Source organism: Phyllostomus hastatus, unplaced genomic scaffold, assembly GCF_019186645.2.
Source record: "Phyllostomus hastatus isolate PE091 unplaced genomic scaffold, TTU_PhHast_1.1 phas_scaffold_216, whole genome shotgun sequence".
NCBI lineage: Eukaryota > Metazoa > Chordata > Mammalia > Chiroptera > Phyllostomidae > Phyllostomus > Phyllostomus hastatus.
This window is the reverse complement of record NW_025334018.1, coordinates 7,057,820-7,077,477: the sequence shown is the minus strand read 5'-3', so window position 1 is coordinate 7,077,477 and position 19,658 is coordinate 7,057,820. Positions and strand designations below refer to the sequence as shown.

The 19,658-nt window shown below is 46.0% G+C and overlaps 2 protein-coding genes and 1 pseudogene across 5 annotated transcripts; 2 read left to right on the top strand and 1 right to left on the bottom strand.

Moving 5' to 3' along the window:
* Positions 1 to 527: 527 nt before the first annotated feature.
* On the top strand, positions 528 to 10,376 carry PSMD4 (proteasome 26S subunit ubiquitin receptor, non-ATPase 4). 4 transcript variants are annotated; one of them, XM_045816422.1, is made up of 10 exons: positions 528 to 625; positions 5,268 to 5,408; positions 7,320 to 7,434; positions 7,749 to 7,835; positions 8,070 to 8,138; positions 8,319 to 8,534; positions 8,920 to 9,028; positions 9,204 to 9,335; positions 9,425 to 9,492; positions 10,072 to 10,376. In XM_045816422.1, the coding sequence occupies exons 1-10, from the start codon at positions 600 to 602 to the stop codon at positions 10,240 to 10,242; spliced, it is 1,134 nt and encodes a 377-aa protein (XP_045672378.1). In that variant the 5' UTR covers positions 528 to 599; the 3' UTR covers positions 10,243 to 10,376. The 4 variants fall into 4 exon arrangements, with proteins under 4 accessions (XP_045672378.1, XP_045672377.1, XP_045672374.1 ...); XM_045816421.1 differs by having other exon boundaries at positions 8,920 to 9,037; XM_045816418.1 differs by lacking the exon at positions 528 to 625 and adding an exon at positions 646 to 909 and having other exon boundaries at positions 8,920 to 9,037.
* A 6,973-nt stretch (positions 10,377 to 17,349) lies between these two features.
* Positions 17,350 to 17,871, top strand: LOC123804609 (DNA replication complex GINS protein PSF1-like). The gene has a single exon (XM_045816968.1). The coding sequence runs from the start codon at positions 17,350 to 17,352 to the stop codon at positions 17,869 to 17,871; it is 522 nt and encodes a 173-aa protein (XP_045672924.1).
* An 862-nt stretch (positions 17,872 to 18,733) lies between these two features.
* LOC123804608 lies at positions 18,734 to 19,266 on the bottom strand (annotated as a pseudogene).
* Positions 19,267 to 19,658: the final 392 nt, after the last annotated feature.

The following is a 19,658-nucleotide window of genomic DNA, read 5'->3' as shown; positions in this document are numbered from 1 at the left end:
ATTAACAAACCAAAATGGCTTACTGGTTTTGTCTCCTATTCTTTGGGAGATCAGGTAAAATTATTGATTTGTCAAACTCTTGGGGGGCTCCTACCATGTGTCAGGCTCTGTACTGGGCTCAGGGATTGCAACAATTGACATGTTTCCTGCCCTAATTAAATGGGAAAGACGCACAAATCAAAGCAATACTGAGGGATACGGGCTTAGCAGTTAGTAGTTAGATGAAGACAGTGCTATGGAGAACAGTGGGAGCTGGAAAAAAGCGATCCTATCACTTATTGAAAATGAGGGCTCTGGAGTCCACACATCCACAGCACTTTCAAGGGTCCCTCCACAGCTTCTCTTCGATCCCGCCAGCAGGGAACTCCACCAGAGAACTTGAATGATGCCAATAAGATTTTTGTGTCACTTCGGTCACTTCGCCCTCGCACGTCTCTTTCGTTTTGGTAGCGCCTACAACTCCCAGAACGCAGTGCGGGACGAGGCGGAACCAGCTGGCCAAGCCGAGGTCTATGATTGGTGCGGAGCGCTGGGCCAATTGGAGGAGTTGTTGTTAAGAGGTCCGTGAGAACCGGTTTGGGAGGGAGGACGGTGGCAAGATGGTCCTGGAAAGCACTATGGTTTGGTGAGGAACTACTTCGGGGCCTCGTGAGGGGCGGGACTGGATCCGGGGAGCGTGTCGCGCGGAGACTGAGTGGGCCTGGGGTTGCGGCGGGAGTCTGATGGGCGAGACGCGGCCTTGGGCCGGTAGGGAAGGCGCCCCATCGACTCCCTGAGTCATCATCCCGAGGCCCGGGAGAGCACAGGCCCGGGGTAACCCATGTTAACCCTCGCCCCGCGGAGAGTCATTGACCGGCCGTCCCTGGTGCTTTTCTCCGTTCCAGCGTCGTCTTCTCTAAACCAGCCCAGGTCTGTCTCTAGCCCGAGTCCCGTTTCTTGGAGTCATCGTGATAGTCTTCTGCCCTCCTCAACATAATACATGTGAAGAAGAGAGACTATAAATCCCTTCCCCGGTCCATTCACGTGTCTCTCACTCCTGTGTCATCTTCAGAGGTGCTGTATATAGGGTGCTTTCTACGTGGCAGGCATTAATTTACTTTATCTCACTTAAACCTCACAACCCCTTAAGTCTGTAGATGAGGATACGCGGTCGCAGCAATTTTAATTGACTTACCCGAAGTCACACAGCTGATTACAAGTGGTGAAGCCAAGATTTTAAACCCAGGGCCACCTGACACAAAGGCGAGCCAGCTCTCTCCATGGGTCTCAGACTTGGGCTGAGAGTGTGCTGAGTTGGGTTAGAAGCTGAGGACACAGACCTTTGCAAGGTTTCAGGAGTTCCTTCTATGTATGGGCATAGCATTGCCAGATAAAACAGAGGATACCCAGTTAAACATAAGTTTCTTATCAATGATACTTTTCAATATAGAAAGTGGGTATAAGTATGCCCCAAGTATTGTGTGGAACAAACTTACACTAAAGAGTTACTTGATACTTACCTGAAATTCAAATTTAACTAGGAGTTGTGTATTTTTGTTTGCTACATCTGGCAACCTCTGGGAGAGAGCATGTTAGAGTGGACCGAGGATTGGGTTTGGTTGTTCTTGTTGTATTTTGTTATATTCCAGTTGGGTGCTCATGAGAATGTAGTCAGTCTGTCTGTAAAATGGGAGTAATACTAACATCCACTCTCCCTGTAGCAGTTAGGCAAAGGGTAGGTGGCAGTTCTCTGTAAATAGTACAGCTCTATACCCTATGAGTTGCCATGGTGCTTGAGGAGTCCTCAAGAAAGAACTTAAGAAGGGCCCGCCCTAAAGGGACTTAGACAAATGTTGAGAAGAAGAAGCCTTTCTAGTTGGGGGAAGGGCATAAAACTGCTGAGATGTAAATGCCCAAGGCATGCTTAGGGATTAGAGATTTGACTAGTGTGACTTTATTTTAAGGTTGTTAGTTTAAGGTAGTTCCTTTTTTTTTTAAGGTAGATGGAGCCAGGTAGAAGACCACAAATGTCACACTGGCGGTGACTGAACTCTGTCCTGTACCCGTCAATAGAGGACCATTGAAAAGTTCTGAGATGGCAGAGGCAGAGCTTGATACAAAATGGCATTTAATAATAAGAGCCCTGACTGGTGTGGCTCAGTGGATTGAGTGCTGGCCTGCGAACCAAGCGGTTGCTGGTTCGATTCCCAGTCAGGGCACATGGGTTGTAGGCCAGGTCCCCAGTAGTGGGTGTGCGAGTGGCAACCCCACATTGATGTTTCTCTCCCTCTCTTTCTCCCTCCCTTCCCCTCTGTCTAAAAATAAATAAATAAAATCTTTAAAAAAATAATGATCTGCCTTGGTAGAGGAGAAAATATTTGGTCCAGAGAGACATATTGGTGACCTATTGTAATAGCTCAGGCACAGAATAATGATGAGAGCCACTGCTTTTTCTCTGTGGGGCCTCGTGCGTTGCTTCCCTTAGATTCTCTGGAGGAGTTTATTAAAAATTACCACTGTTTGACTCTGTTCTCAATCTGCTGAGTCAGACTGCCAGCCAGGGAAGTTCAGGCATGTGTAGTCTTTTTAATGAAGACTTTTATGGAATAACTGGATAATAGCATAAGCCCTTATTTTGATAAGGATTTTTGCTGGGAAAAATTATACTGTTGAGCAAAAATAGTCACAAGGAACACATGTTATTCCATTCATATAAAGTTCACTATTGGGAAAACTAAGCAATGTGGCTTTTGGGAATGCATGCATAGGCGGTGAGGCGTCTGTGTTTTTAACGCCACCACTGCCGCCCTCCCCCTGCCCAGGGTTCTGACGCACGACAGTGTGGTGACTACTGCCGTGTTCTCCACGGTCTTCCAGGCCCCCTTTTCTCACTTTGACACCCTTCTTCCAGTCCTCACCCACTTGCTGGTCTTGCCCACCATCCTTATACGGTGGAGCCTTGGTTCTCAGACTTAATTCATTCTGGAAGGCTGTTCGAGAAGCGATTTGTTCGAAAGCCAAATGTCCTTTGTCGCCTGAGAGATGTGTGACTGATCATTCAGGTATCGGCATGAACGTTGGCAGGTTGAGAATCAAAGTTTTGTTTGACAGCCGAGACCTTTTTCTGTAAATAACTTGGTCAAAAGCTGAATTGTTCAAGATGGAGACATTTGAGAACCAAGGTTTTGCTGTGCTTAGTAGCTGTTCCATCTGGATGACCCTCAGAGCCTCCACTGTTTTTTTTATGTTTGGACTCATCATTGTAAGCTAGAGAGACAGTTACTTGCCTGCTGGGGGGATAACAAGAAGCAGTGTATTGGAGGGAAAAAAGAATAACAATGCGTGGTCAATAGAGTCAGTCCGTGGTTGAGCCCTCCTTTACATAGACTGAGTTCCCATGATAACAACTAGCCTGTGTTTCATGCTTACTGTTAGGCACTGTGCTGGGTACTTTCTGTGCGTTTAATTCTCATAGCGATCCTGTGGGATTGGTACAATAAAACTCATTTTATAGATGAGATAAGTGTGGATGATACTGGCCAGCAGTATCCATCTCGGCTGCAGATGCTCGTCGAAACACGAGAAAAAACACACACAGAGACAACCAGGTCCTGTGGGGAAATAGGGACAGAAGGGCCACTCTCTCTAGTGGAGAGTGTGCCGTATCTATTCCCAAACAGATTTTTATTGAGAATACAGACTTAGTTTGTGGATTCACAGTCTGGCAGAAAAGATCAAAAGAAGTAGGTGACTTACAAAGGTGCAGACAGAACCCCTGCTGTGATTCTGGGCAGAGATTGGAGTTTTATCTAACAGGGCTCAAAGGGCAGTTTTGGTTTCCTGTCTGTGCCTTCAAATTCTAATCTAATAACATCCTCCAGCAAACAGATCTCACAGAATCTTGCATATTCTATGTCCCAGGCCTGATTACCCCTGGGGTCCATTGTTTCTGGTCTGGGCTGCACCGCCCCTGCTAATTTCTGCAGGCCTGAGAAGGGCAGGAGACAGAGGCAGCCAGGAGACTTGGATTTCTCACAAGGACTCAGGCTTTGACAAAGCTGAGGGGGCAGGGGTTGATGTCGATCACCCCTTCATTTCCACAGCCCCAGTCTCTTCCCTTAGGGCATTCCCACGTGATTCATTCTCTTAGAGAATTGTTACCTGTCATTGACTGCCGATCATGCCAGGGAAATAAGTTTTGTCTTCTTAGTGGCTTCTGGTCCAGAGGTCTTTCACTCAGCCTAAGTCATTGGGGGGGGGGGGGGTTTAGCGTCCTGAGACCAGGCAGGGCAGTCCCCAACAGATAAGTGGACCTTAGCGACATTAAATGACTTCCTCAGAGTCATAGAATTACCAAGTAGCAGCATGGAGATTTGAACCTGAGCCTGAAGAACACTGCCCTTCACCCCCTGTTCTACTTACCTTTCAGTAGCTACTTCATTACCTCTCTTAGTAATTTTTGGTTTGTATTTATTACCACACAAAGGATACTAAATTGCCTTGCTAGCCCATATTTTGCTTGCAAACAGAAATGAGGTGTCTTACCTAGGCCATGGTTTTCTTTATTAGCACAGAATTGTTGATTTAGAGTTCTGAGGGACCTTGATCATCAAGAATTGATTGTGTTCATGGGCTGTATAAATGCTTCCCTTACCTGCCTTCTTTTGGTCTCTGGGAAGCTGGATCTTGTAGTTCACGTGATCTGGATTCTTGTAGATTATGGAAAGTTGCTGGGACAGAAGAGGTGAGACCCCAAAACCATGAAACTTCGTTTTTGCAGTTGAATCCAGCTGTTACACATTTAACCAGATGACTGCATTGTACTTTTCCTGCACTCAGGGCTGCCAGCTTGATTATTTTATAAGCATTTTTAAGTTGCCTTCTTCATTTCGTACCCTTGGAATGCTCCCATTTTAATGGCAGGCTTAGAGTGTTCATCCGTGGCAATAGCACTTACAACACTTAAATGCACCTTATAAAAAGGTGGTTGTGGCACATCAGTAGGTTGCAACCTTCGGTGCTTATCAGAATCACTTGTGGAGACTTAAAATTTTTTCCTTCCTTTGGTCATTTTGAGTTAGTAAGTCTGGGTTAAGGCTCAGTCATCTGTATATTTAAAAGAAAAAGCCACAGGTGACTCTGAGTTCCACAAAGACTGAGAGGCACAGCTATCCCCCTCGATGCCTCTCGCAGGAGAGGTGTTGGAGGAGGTGGAGCTCCCTGGAACTGGAGAGGTGCCTGCGAGCCTACGCAATGTGTCTTTCTCTTCTTCCTTCCTGATCTGACAGCGTGGACAACAGCGAGTATATGCGGAATGGGGACTTCTTACCCACCCGGCTGCAGGCCCAACAGGACGCTGTCAACATAGTATGTCACTCCAAGACCCGCAGCAACCCTGAGAACAACGTGGGCCTCATCACACTGGCCAAGTACGTGGCACAGGGGACAAGGGGGGTTGGCAGGAGGGTGGGGATTTCCCACATGTCACCCGCTGTGGTGTCCAGGTTGCTAACCTTTCTTTTATAGGTTTTGTGAGGCTGCTTTAGCCCATCACCTTTCTAGACTACCTTCTTCACTGGTTAGCGTAAATATAAGTAGTAACTTGTTTTTAATGTTAACCTGAAAATTTCTTCTTTTTTTAAAAAAAGAGATTTTATTTATTTATTTCTAGACAGGGGGAAGGGAGGGAGAAAGAGAGGGAGAGAAACATCAAACCTCTGGTACATGCCCCGACCAACTGGGAGCCTGGCCTGCAACCCAGGCCTGTGCTCTGACTGGGAATCAAACCGATGACCTTTCACTTTGCAGGACAGTGCTCAGTCCACTGAGCCACACTGGTCAGGGCAATACTGACTTGAATTTAATACAGTTTTGAAGCTCAGTTTCCTGGGGTAAAATTTCATAGTTTATTTTAGTTTAGTTTAGTTATTATTTTTTAAAGATTTTATTTATTGATTTTTTAAAGAGAGGGGAAGGGAGAGAGACAGAGAGGGAGAGAAACATCAGTGCGCGGCTGCCTCTCATGCGCCCCCCACTGGGGACCTGGCCCACAACCCAGGCATGAGCCCTGACTGGGAACCAAACCGGCAACCCTTTGGTTCGCAGGCCAGCACTCAGTCCACTAACCACACCAGCCAGGACCACAGTATATTTTAAAGTCAGTGAAAAGTGATTTTGGGTCGGAGCCCCAAGGTGTTTTTCACACATCCTGTTGCCCCAGAAGTGACTTGCTGCGGGAATCGACAATCCTCAAATGAGTGACCGCCCACCCAGTGTACCTGTGGTTGTTGGAAAATGAGTCTAGAAATGGGAGGGGACACAGGAGCACCAGCTGTGGTGGAGGGTTCTCAGCCTGCCAGCGATAGCCTGAGAGGAGTAAGGGGGAAACACTGGGAGGAAAAGGGCAAGTTTTTACAAAATCAGCGACTAATTTTCTGTGCTTCACATCTACTAAGCACTAGATATTTTTCCAGTTTTATTTAGGTATACTCTATATATAACATTGCATAAGTTGAAGGTGTACCACATAATGATTTGATAAATGTATATACTGTTGACCCTTGAACAATATGGTTTTGAACTGCACAGGTCCACTTATGTGCAGATTTTTAAAAAATAAATGTACAGTTGGCTTTGTGTGTCCCCGGCTTTTGTATCCACTGACTCAGCCAATTGTGGATCAAAACCAGTATTTTTGATCGCAGTTTGAAATCTCGGATGTGGAGGGCCAACTGTATGCATTTTCCATGCCATTTTACAGAAGGGACTTGAGCATCTGCAGATTTTGATATCTGTGGGGTGTCCTGGACCAATCCCTGCTGGATACCGAGGGACTAGTTAAGTTTTGGGAGAGTCAAAGGTTATGCGTGGATTTTCGACGGCACCCCTAATGCCAGCTTTGTTGAAGGGTCAGCTGTATTGTGAAACGATTACTACAGTAAGTTTAGTTAACATCCACATCTCAGCAAATTACAGTTGTTATTCCTTGTCATGAGAACTTTTAGATGTTTGATTAAGAAAAATAGGCCTGGCTGGCGTAGCTCAGTGGATTGAGTGCGGGCTGCGAACCAAAGTGTCACAGGTTCGATTCCCAGTCAGGGTACATGCCTGGGTTGCAGGCCATGACCCCCAGCAACCGCACATTGATGTTTCTCTCTCTCTCTCTATCTCCCTCCCTTCCCTCTCTAAAAATAAATAAATAAAATCTTTAAAAAAAAGGAAAAGAAAAAGAAAAATAGAGATTAGTTATTTCCCAGTTCTCTAAAGAAAAGGTGAGTCAGAGATAGTTTAGAGACACTGTCTTGACCTGAAATCGTGGAAATGCTTTCCCCACGTTCCAGTGACTGTGAAGTGCTGACCACGCTCACCCCTGACACGGGCCGCATCCTCTCCAAGCTGCACACTGTCCAACCCAAGGGCAAGATCACCTTCTGCACCGGCATCCGGGTGGCCCATGTGAGTCCTCCTGGAGCCCTTCCTTGTTGCTCCTTGCTCTGAGGTTCTGCCTCCACGTTTTTCATTTCTCCGTGGAATCTTGAGCTAGAACCAGAGCGAGGGAAGAGAGATAACCTAGAGAAAGGAGTTGAAGGGATGCGACGGGGTGAATCACAAGGAGGGAAGGGTTAAGCAAAGGGCCTCAGCCTTGTGTGAGCATGACGGTAGCCTTGAGGTAAGCAGAAACCGTAAGAAAAAAAAGCAAAAGCAGAGTGACAGAGGACAGAGCGCAGTGATTTCTCTGGCTGACTCTGAGAAATCCCTTTCTTTACAAGTTGGCTCTGAAGCACCGACAGGGCAAGAATCACAAGATGCGCATCATTGCCTTTGTGGGGAGCCCTGTGGAGGACAATGAGAAGGACGTGAGTCCAAGGGACAGTTGGGGAAACTGGGTGGGACACATTTGGGAATAGGGTCTGCCAGCCTTAGGAGAGCCTGGCACAGGTTCATGCACTTGGGCGGGGTGGGTATGCAGAATTTCCTGTTTCCATGAGGGTCCATGGGGTGGTCACCTGATTTCTGTATGTTTTTGTGAGGTGTGTCACTTCCCCTCATGGTATGGAACAATGTGCTCATTTCTCTCCCCTTCTTCCCAGCTGGTGAAATTGGCAAAACGCCTCAAGAAGGAGAAAGTAAATGTTGACATTATCAATTTTGGGGAAGAGGTGAGTAAAGACTGGTTGGGGGGCATTGACTTGATTTGGTGGTGAGCTGCCAACGGTGCTTACCCAGAGGAGGGCCTGCACCGTGGGAGAGTAGCCGCAGACTAGGACTGAAAGCAGCGAGTGGGGGCGAGCGGGGCAGGAAGGCAAGTCTCTTGTCTCTTGTGTTCTTCCCTCCCCCAGGAAGTGAACACAGAAAAGCTGACGGCGTTTGTGAACACGTTGAATGGCAAAGATGGAACCGGCTCTCATCTGGTGACAGTGCCTCCTGGGCCCAGCCTGGCTGATGCCCTCATCAGTTCTCCGATTCTGGCTGGAGAAGGCGGTGCCATGCTGGGTCTTGGTGCCAGTGACTTTGAATTTGGAGTAGATCCCAGTGCTGATCCTGAGCTGGCCCTGGTGAGCAAATGTTGACCTCAGGTAGAGCCCAAGGGTCCTCTTGTGCCCTCTACTGACACATCCGCATGCCACATAGCTTCTTTAGGGCTGGGCAGCTCTAAACATCCTCACTCATTTACCCAGGGCTCCCCCTCCTGTCACCTTTTGTCCCTGTGCTGCATAATTCTACCTGATCTCTAGGGGCATCACAATCAGACTCTTGTTCGCTTCTCCTGACTAACCCCCCGGCTTCTCCCCCAAGTCCTTTTTTTCCTGTATCACCTCTCCAGCTTCTCCATGTGCATAAACCAGAAACTGCCCCTGTGCTCCTTTGCGCCCCCCAGCTGATTTCCCCACGAGTGAGGGAGGGTGGGAAAACGTCTGACCTTGCTCTGCCCTTCACCAGGCCCTTCGTGTTTCTATGGAAGAGCAGCGGCAGCGGCAGGAGGAGGAGGCGCGGCGGGCAGCTGCAGCCTCAGCTGCCGAGGCTGGCATTGCTGCGACTGGGACTGAAGGTGAAAGAGGTGGAATCTGAAGTCCCGGGACTGCAGCATGCTCCATGGAAGCTGGTGTAGACACAGGAGTGGGGGCCTGGCCTCATGGGAATATGTGGGCTGAGGAAATGCTTTGGGGGTGGGTCCGTGTGGAATGTGGCACCAGTTCGACCCTTCCGCTCTCCTCCCTTTCCAGACTCAGACGATGCCCTGCTGAAGATGACCATCAGCCAGCAGGAGTTTAGCCGCACCGGGCTCCCTGACCTAAGCAGTATGACTGAGGAGGAGCAGATTGCTTACGCCATGCAGATGTCCCTGCAAGGCGCAGGTGAGCCAGGGGCTGGGCGGTAGTTTTTAGGCAGAGGGCTTGGGGTGGGGAAACTAACTGAACAGACTGAGCTCTTTTCTTTTCCTCAGAGTTTGGCCAGGCAGAATCAGCCGACATTGATGCCAGTTCAGCCATGGACACATCTGAGCCCGCCAAGGTGAGGGCCAGTGGTGACCTCCTGCCCCCAGCAGGCTTCAGACCCCCTTGTGTTCAGATCCTCAGCTCTCGAGGCCTGAGACCATCCTCCCGGGGCTGTATAGACGGGCTCTGAGAAACAGGGAAACGCACACATGGATCTGTGTTTCTCGTATGTAAACCTTGCTCAGGCAATAGAATGCCAGTGGTGGGGTTGGAGAAGTGTCCTAGTATTCTGTCGTTTTCTGTTCCTGCTGGTGACAGCAGTCTGGACAGTTCGCTAGGCTGTTTCATCATCTTCCCAGGAGAGTGAAAAGAGGGTCTAGGAAAAAGGAGGCGGAGTGCATGTCCAACAGCAGGAAGTCTGAACGGGATGGCATCCGATCTTACCCTTTGCGCTCAGGAAGCAAAGCTCTCAGGTGTCTCCTCTGGCCAGCAATAAACGTTTGCGTCTGTACCATATGTAGGCACCGGGTGGTTCCTGAATCATCCTTCCTACCCTCGGTCTGAGGAGTCCCGCACCCCCTGACTGGTGGGGAGAGGGGCTCAGGCAGCAGTGTGCTCCCCACCCCTGCCCGAAGCTGACACTGGCCTTTTTCAGGAGGAGGATGATTATGACGTGATGCAGGACCCCGAATTCCTTCAGAGTGTCCTGGAGAACCTTCCAGGTGTGGATCCCAACAATGAGGCCATTCGAAATGCCATGGGCTCCCTGGCCTCGCAGGCCACCAAGGACGGCAAGAAGGACAAGAAGGAGGAGGACAAGAAATGAGACTGGAGGGGAAGGGTAGCGGAGCCTACTCGGGGGCTTCAGAGGGTGGGGTGGGATATAGGGCTAGATATGTTGTCTGTAACCATTACAACCCAAATAAAACTTGGTGACTTTTTTTTTTTTTTTGCTTCAAATAGTGGTAGCTTTGAGTGTGAGAGAGGAGTATATGGCATGAAGGAGAGCATTCCCTGTTGAGCCCTCTGTGCCTTCAAAACCTGGTCTCTAAATCCTAGTCTTACGTTTCTCCTGCCATGGGGCTATTTTGCTTGCACTAAGGGTAGCTTTGCTGAGAGTCACTGTGCTAGGCATCAGGGCCTAATAATAGCAGTACCGGCCTTCGGGGACCCAGAGTCTGGGGCGGGGCGGGTGCGTAAATGAGTGATTACACACATCTGCCATGTACCCAAGGGGGCATGAGCCGGGCTCCCTGGAAACAGCGAGGAGAAGGGACCAAACCCTCACTGCCCCTGGGGAGGGTCTGGAGGCAGCATTTGAGCCCTCTAATGGTGAAAAGTTGTTCATCAGCCGAGAAGGAAGAGATGGGGACGTTTCCAGTGTGGGAACAGGATGCTGTAGAGGCACTCCAGAGGGACTAACCAGCTCAGGAGAGAGACGGCGGGTAGGCAGCAGTCAACACTGAAGATCAGGGGTCCTTGAGGCCTGACTGGGACAGAGGCGTCTGTGAAACCTTGGAGCGCCAAATTAGAGGAAAGATTTTTGTAGGGTATGGGATAGAATGCAAAATTCACGTAATGCCTCCCCTTTGTTATATTAAAGAGGTAAGTAGTATTTGACACAAAGTACTTAGCCTATGTATAAGCTGTGAGGCGTAAAAACAGAAACATACCTGAAGTCACTCAAATTTAAGGGCTAGAATATTTCCTGGTCACATACCTATGCCCTGAACTCACTTCTCCACAGCCACCTCAAAGATAACTTATCCTGAGTATTTTCCTTTCACAGTTTTCTCATAAACACATAGCTTCCTGACCAGGACATGTTTAGTTTTGTTTGTTTTTGAGCTTTATAAAAAATATTTTTAGCCCTGGCTGGTGTAGCTCAGTGAATTGAGCGTGGGCTGCAAACCAAAGCATCGCAGGTTCGATTCCCAGTCAGGGCACATGCTTGCCTGGGTTGCAGGCCACGACCCCCAGCAACCGCACATGGATGTTTCTTCCTCCCTCCCTCCCCTCTCTAAAAAATAAGTAAATAAAAAATAAAAAAAAATATTTTTATACTATGACACTTTTTGGACTTGCTTTTTTAACATTTTCTTTGGGGTTTGTCAAAATTATTGCACATAGCTATTCACTTTTCACAGTTGCGTAGTATGACATTCTGTGAATAGACTCCAATCTTTATTTCCTTATCGGTGGGCGTTTGCATTGCTGTCAGTTACTTTTCTATTATCAACAGGGTTACGGTGGAGTTTTCCATACACCTCTCCTGATACACCTGTGCGAGAGTTTCTTTAGGATACTTTACAGGGTGAGGTTGAGTTGTTTCTCAAAGTGGCTGTGCAGGTCTGCACTCCTGCAATATAAGCATTCCTGTTGACCACATCCTTTCCAGACCTGGGCATCGTCTTAGTTTGTGCCAATCTAGTGAGGGTGAAATAGTAACTCATTGTGGTCTTAATTGTATTTCCCTGCTTACTGGTGATATTGATCATCTTTTAATATATTTCTAAGTTTAAGTCTTTGTATTTCTATTTTTGTGAAATGTCTCTTCATATCTTTTGTCCACTTTTTATTGGGTTGTCTTTATATTGATGTTCTGTAGGGGTGCTTTATTCTTGATACTAAATCATTATTGGTTATATATATACATGTATATATATATAAATATATACTGCAAATATGTTCCCTCTTTATGATTTGTCTTTTCACTTTTTAAAAGGTGTACTTGAGTGAACAAAATTCTTAATGTCAAATTTCTTAGTCTTTTCTTTCAAGGTTAGTGATTCTTGTGTCCAGAAAACTTCCAGAGGCCAGAAAGATACTGTTTTCTTTTTAAAGTTTTATGGTTTTGCATTTCTGTAAAGCAAAAACTCAGGTTTCTTCTTCCTGAGTAGGAGAACCCAGTTCTTCCCTCCTGTGTTTCTCTCGAGCGAGTCTCCTTCACTGCTCACATACAGCACTTCACGTCTAACACGTCAGATCATCAGACGTGTGGAGTTTTTCCACCCCAAGTAGTTCTAGGACACCAGCTGGATGTCCAAGAATTTGTTTCAGTTCTGACACTGTTTACCTCGAGATAGCATCAGATTCCACGGATTAAAGGTGCAGTCCCATAAAACAACCCATCCCTCTTTCAGATGCCACTCGCTAGCCCAGGTTGTCGCCTGTGCTTCTGACCAAATGGCTGCAGATGTGAGGTTCCTGTGACCTCCTTCCCCTTGGGTGTGATTACTTTGCTAGATCAGCTCACAAAGCAGGGAAGCACTTATGTTTACTTTATTAAAGGACGTAGTAAGTGATACAGTGAATATTTAGAGGGGAGAGGTGTGTAAGGCCAGGCACGAAGGGGTGTGAAGGGTCCATGCCTTCTCTGGGCATGCCACTCTGAGCACCTCCACGTGTTCACCAACCTGGACGCTCTCTGAAGCCCAGGCTCTCGGGTTTCGATGGAGGTGTTGCCATGTAGGCATGATCAATTGACCGTTTCCAGTCCCCCTCCCCTCTCTGGAGAAGGGGAGTGAGGGGAGCTTGAAATTCCAGGCTTCTGAATCACTGCTGGTCTTTCTGGTGACCAGCCTGCATCCAGGAACCTGCCCAGAGTCGCCACATTAGAACAAAAGATGCTCCTAGTGTTCTCACCACTTAGGAAAGTACAAAGTTTTAGGAGCTCTGTGCTAGGAACCAGGGGCAGAGACCAATATACCATATTTCTGGACTATAAGATGCACTTTTTTTTTTTACCACATTTTCTGCTTCAAAATTTTTTTCCTGTTTTCTTCCTCTAAAACCTAGGTGCGGACACCAGACACACCTAGGTTTTAGAGGAGGAAAATAGGGGAAAATTTTTTGAAGCAAAAAATGTGGTAAAGAAGTGAATCTTATAGTCCGAAAAATACGGTATATGTTTTCTATTATCTCACACTTTCACATAGAAATTTCTAATAAATCCAGAATCGATTTTTGTCCACACTGAGATAGGGATCTAATTTCAATTTTTATTTTTTTATTTTTTAAAGATTTTATTTATTTTTAGAGATAGGGGAATGGAGGGAGAGAGGGAAACATTGATGTTTGAGAGAACTGAGTGAGGACCTGGCTCACAACCCAGGCATGTGCCTTGACCAGGAATCGAACCAGTGACCCTCTGGCTCATGCAGGCCAACACTTAATCCACTGAGCCACACCAGCCATGACTAATTTCAATTTTTAAAAAATACTTTATTTACTTAATTTTAGATGGAAAGGGAGGGAGAAAGAGAGGGAGAGAAACATTGCTGTGTGAGAGAAACATTGACCGTTTGCCTCCCTCACACCTCCAGTCGGGGACCTGGCCCACACCCCAGGCATGTGCCCGTATTGAGAACAGAACCGCTGACCCCCAGTTCGCAGGCCAGTGCTCAATCCGCTGAGCCACACCAGCCAGGACTCCCTTTTTAAATACAGAAAACCATTTGTTACAGCACTGTTAATATTGAGAAATCCCTCCTTCCCCCAGAGATCTGAGCTATTCTGCCTGGGCTAGTGTTCCATGAATTTCATTTGCAGTATCCCAAAGGTAGACCTTAGAGCCTGGATATAAATAAGGTTCCACAAAATGAAGCTAGAAACCCTATTTTGTGTTTGCACCATATGGATGAGTTCCATTTCGGTACTTGTGTCTAAATCTTGGGAGAGACTAATCAAGTATTACTTGCAAGAAATGGCCCTTCATCTAGGGCACGGGTGTCGAACTCATTTTCACCGGTGGCCACATCAGCCTCGTGGTTGCCTTCAAAGGGCCGAATGTAATTTTAGGACTGTATAAATGTAACTACTCCTTAACTAGGGGCAAGGAGCTCTACATTCAGCCCTTTGAAGGCAACCACAAGGCGTATGTGGCCACTGGTGAAAATGAGTTTGACACCCCTGATCTAGGGCTTGGGAATTTCATAGGTTTTGGTTGTAAAGGTAGTAGTCACTTCAGCTTTCCTGGGCCTGGGTGCGGTTCCCCAAACAAAACCGTGTTCTGGCAGAGCCTGCCCATCAAGTAATGACAGGACTTGTGTCCCAGTCTTCTGGTCCTCAGCATGCCAACCGGTGACTTCGGTGTTCAGGTGGATGACTCAGGCAGTGCCGTGGCCTCTTCCCGTTTAGAAATCGTCATCACACTCCGCCCTTTCACACTCGCAGCTGCCCCCTGGACCGCATCCATCCGAACACATGCTCCCTGCTGAAGTCGGTAGACCCCACCTCTCAGCTCTCCCACTCTGATGTTCCCCACACACTTCGCAGCAGTGCTTTGAAGAAACGCATGCACAGTCAGGTGCCACGTAACGATGCTTCTGTCAATGACAGACCATATACACAGTGGCGGTCCTGTGGGATTGTAATAGAGCTGGAAAATTCCAAATACCTAGTGACACCATAGCCTCTATGACATTGTAATGTAGTCATTGCAATGTAGTGCAACAAATTACATGTTTGTGGTGACACTTGTGTAAACAACCTAACTATGCTGCCAGTTGTATAAAAGTATATCACACACAATTATGTAAAGTACATAATACTTGATAATAAACAACTATGTTACTGATTTATGTATTTACCATATTTATTATTGCTATTTTAGAACAAATTCTCTCTACTTAAAAAAACATTTGCTGTAAAACAGCATGCCCCTGAGCCAGCAGCAGCCTTGTACATGTCACCGAGTCTCTAGACTGCATCATTTTCTCTTGTGCTTGATCTAGTCCCATGTTTTGTACAGTAACATGGTGCATTGGCTTGCAGCCTAGGAGCAATAGGCTATTCTGTACAGCCTGGGTGTGTCGTGGGCTGTAAGTGTGTGTAAGTGTGTGTAAGTGTGCTCTGTGATGTTTGCATGATAACAGAATCACCTAACGACACATTTATCAGAATATAACTTACCCTAAATAACCAGAGAAGCAGCAAAAGCTTATGTACGAGGGTGTTGAAAAAATTGGAAACAACTTAATACCAGACAATTTTTACATTAATATGGAATAATATACTCTCAATAAAAATATTTTTTAAAGATGTATTTATTTATGTATTTATTTTTAGAGAGAGGAGGAGGGAGGGAGAAAGAAAAGGAGAGAAACATCAGTGTGTGGTTGCCTCTCATGCACCCCCCACTGGGGATCCAGCCCACAACCCAGGCATGTGCCCTCACTGGGAATTGAACTGGTGACCCTTCAGTTTGCAGGCCAGTGCTCAATCCACTGAGCCACACCAGCCAGGGCTCAATACAATTTTTTATCCTCACTTGAGGACATTTATGTTTTCATCGCTTTTAGAGAAAGAGGGAGGGAGAGAGAGAGAAACATTGATTAGCTGCCTTCTCGTATTTGCCCTACCGGGATCAAAAATCCACAACCTGGCCATGTGCCCTGACCAGGAATCGAATTTATGACGTTTTGGTTCATGGGACAACACTCCAACCAACTGAGCCATACCGGCCAGTGCTCACTCTCAATAAATTTATTTTAGAAGAACATTTAATGACATTGGGCATATGATTATAGCATTAGCAAATGGTTATATAACATAATGCACCAGGGACTGTTGTAAATACTTTACAACAGTCCCTGGTCATTTAGTTTTCACAACAATCCATGAGATAGCTTTAACATTATCAATCCTGTTTCATAAATAAGGAAACTGAAACCCAGAGACACTAGGTAACTTACTCTATGATGATGGTTCTGATAGTGTGGCCCATGAACCCCAAAGGGTCTGAAGACCCTTTCAGGGGGGTAGTGAGGTCAAAACTATTTTAGTAATAATGCTATGATGGTATTTGCCTCTTGCACTGTGTTGGCACTTGTACTAACACAAAAGCCATGGAGGTAGAACTACTGGCGCTTTCGCACATATCCAGGGCAATGAGAGAAAGAGAGAAACATTAATCTGAGGGGGAAATATCAATTGGCTGCTTCCTGTATGTGCTTCCACCTGGGATTGAATCTGCCTGGGAATTGAACCCACCAACCAACTGAGCCACCTGGCCAGGACGTCATCATATTCTCGATGCCCACATGGTCATGGATTAAGAAAACAAACAAAACAACTGGCCTCGATGAAGCAGTGAAACATTAATTTTATTAAATCTCAACCCATGAGCGCACTCTTTACCATCTCCCAAGATAAAGTGGAAAACACACGTGGACGCCTTTGCTGCGAACCAGAGGTCAAGGGCTGGGCTGAGGAAGGACACGTGGGCGGCTGTCGGAGCTGTGAGGGGAGCCAGATGTCAGGCTTGGGTGTGTAAGCAGACACTTTAAAAAATAAACAAAGTGAGCTTCACTTTAAGGAAAACAACCGCCAGTTTTTGTTGTTAGTAATAACATTTGAGCTTTCAGGTGAAATTGTGAATTTTGAAAAACTTATAGGTGTCACCGTGGGCTTGACATTCTCAAAATTTTTGAGATGGGTGATGACATTAGTAACTTCTTCTATTGTATATGAAAATTGTAACAAATGACCCATTCCAAATGCAAGAAAAAGCAATGGATTCAAATGGAACAGCCTACAAAGATTTCATTGCAGATTCTACATAGCAACTGACTGTTAAGAAACTACTATTTACCAAGTCTGGTGTAGTATCAGAGGAGAACATCCAGCCCTGGCAGGGGAGCTCAGCTGGTTTTAGCACCTTCCTGATACGCCAAGGTTGTGGGTTCCACCTTCAGTTAGAGCACATATAAGTCTCAACCAGTTAATCCATAAATAAGTGGAACAATAAAACAGCCTCTCTTTCTCTCTCTCTCAAATAAATCAATCAATGAAAAAAAAATTTAAGAAGAGGAGAATCAAGAGCCATAGGAGCCGGTGCCATAGGACCTGAGAGTTGCGGCGTGAGCCCTACCGCGCCGTTTGGCGTGAGAGCGGATGGTTGAGAAGGCCGCGGGACTGGGTTCCCTCCGCCATGTTCTGCAATAGAGCTGTGGAGTTGGTCCGCGAGTTGCAGCGCGCACCCCAAAGGCAGCTGCTGGCATTCAATGAGGATGGACTCAGGCAGATTCTGGAGGAGATGAAAAATGTATATGAACAAAGCCAGTCTGATGTGAATGAAGCAAAGTCAGGTGGACCAAGTGATCTGATACCAACCATCAAATTTCGACACTGTTCTTTGCTAAGAAACCGACGCCGCACTATAGCATACCTGTATGACCGATTGCTTCGGATTAGAGCACTGAGGTGGGAATATGGCAGCGTTTTGCCAAATGTTTTACGATTTCACACGTCTGCTGAAGAAATGGAATGGTTCAATCATTATAAAAAGTCCCTTGCTACTTATATGAGATCACTGGGAGGAGATGAAGGTTTGGGTATTACACAGGATATGAAACCTCCCAAAAGCCTATATATTGAAGTACGATGTCTAAAAGACTTTGGAGAATTCGAAGTTGATGATGCTACAGCAGTGCTATTAAAAAAAACAAAATAGCCAGAGCACGGAGAACCATGCACACCGGTGAGCCCTAAAGTCCATGTGAGTCAGCTGTGAGGATAGAGAGCTATGAAGACCACTGCCATGTTGCCAGCCCTCCATCACACCTGGACTTAAACGATACAATGTTCTTTTGTGTTTAAGTCCCCAAATAAAATGATAAAATATAAAAAAATTTAAGAAAAGAATATCCATAATTATCTGAAAAGGCTATTGAAATACTCCTCCCTTTTTCTCAAGAACAGGATTTGCTTTATATACTTCAATCAAAACAATGTATTGCAACAGATTGAATGTAGAAGCAGATATAAAAATTCATTTGTGTTCTTTTTAAAAGAGATATGCAAAAATGTATAGCAATGCACCCTTCTTATTAAATTTTTGTTTTGGAAAATATGGTTATTTTTTTAATTTTTTTTTTTTTTTTTTTTTTTTAGAGAGAAGGGAAGTGAGGTTCAAAGAGAGGGAGAGCAACATCAGTGTGAGAGAGAAACACCAGTTGGTTGCATACTGCACGCACCCTGCCTGGGGACCAAACTGGTGACCTTTTGCTTTGTGTGACGATGCCCAACCAACTGAGCCCATGGGTCAGGGCAGGAGTATTCCATTTTTAAGGGTGTAAGGAAATCCTGGGACCAAAAAGTTTTTGTTATTGTTGTTTAGTTTTTACTTCATAATCATAACCTTAACTCTGCAAAACAGCTAGACTTGGAAGGGGTAGGGAAAACATGGAACCCAATGAACTGCAGAGAGAACACGAAGATTATAGAACATTCTAAACAGATGGGGTTGAAGGGGTGCTCTCCTGAGCTACAGAAGGAATGGTCTGGTGGTTCAGATAAAACACAAGTCAAATGTATTACAGTTGTCCACCGTCAGTAATGGCCAGGATCTTCTTGCTGGTTTTGCCATTCCTGGACCCATAGTGCTCCATGGCTGTCACAGCAACATCCATGTGCTCTTTCACCTGGCTGAAGACCACATGCTTGCCGTCCAGCCACTCGGTCTTGGCAGTGCAGATGAAAAACTGGGAACCATTTGTGTTGGGTCCGGCATTTACCATGGACAAGATGCCAGGACCTGTGTGCTTCAGGACAAAATTCTCATCATCAAATTTCTCCCTGTAGATGGACTTGTTGTCTGTGCCATTGTGGCGTGTGAAGTCACCAACCTGGTACATAAATTCCGGAATAATTCTGTGAAAGGAGGAGCCTTTATAACCACATGCTTTCTCCCCAGTGGTCAGAGCACAGTTTTCTGCTGTTTTTGGAACTCTGCAAACTGTTTGAAGGAGATGTGGTCCAAAGGCTCGTGGTCCGCAGTGATGTCAAAGAACACGGTGGGGCTGACCCTGGCTGGGCATGGGAAGGTCCAAGGCGGCGGCTTTGGCATCTGCAAGGCCCTGAGACCAAAACCTTTTGAGAATCACAGTTCCACAACTTGGCATGATGAAGTGTAGCCAGGAGGTCTGGCTCTAGAGTCCATGCTGTAGAATGTTTAATTATGCCAATGGTTTCCTAGCTTAATACAAGGACTGGCAAGAAATACATGAAAATTTCATAGTGTTTATTTCTGGGCAATAGAAATGCAAGTTTTTTGAGTTTTGTTTTTATGAATGTTTTGAACTAAAACATACTACTTTTGTAGTACAGGAAAACATAAAAATTATCTCTTCTTTCAACTCCTCATTTTCTTTTGCTTTCTTGTTAACTTCTTCCTTGCTTTGTTTCCATCTCTAATGAGAAAAGACCTCATGATTTATCACGTAAACTACCAGCTTGCCA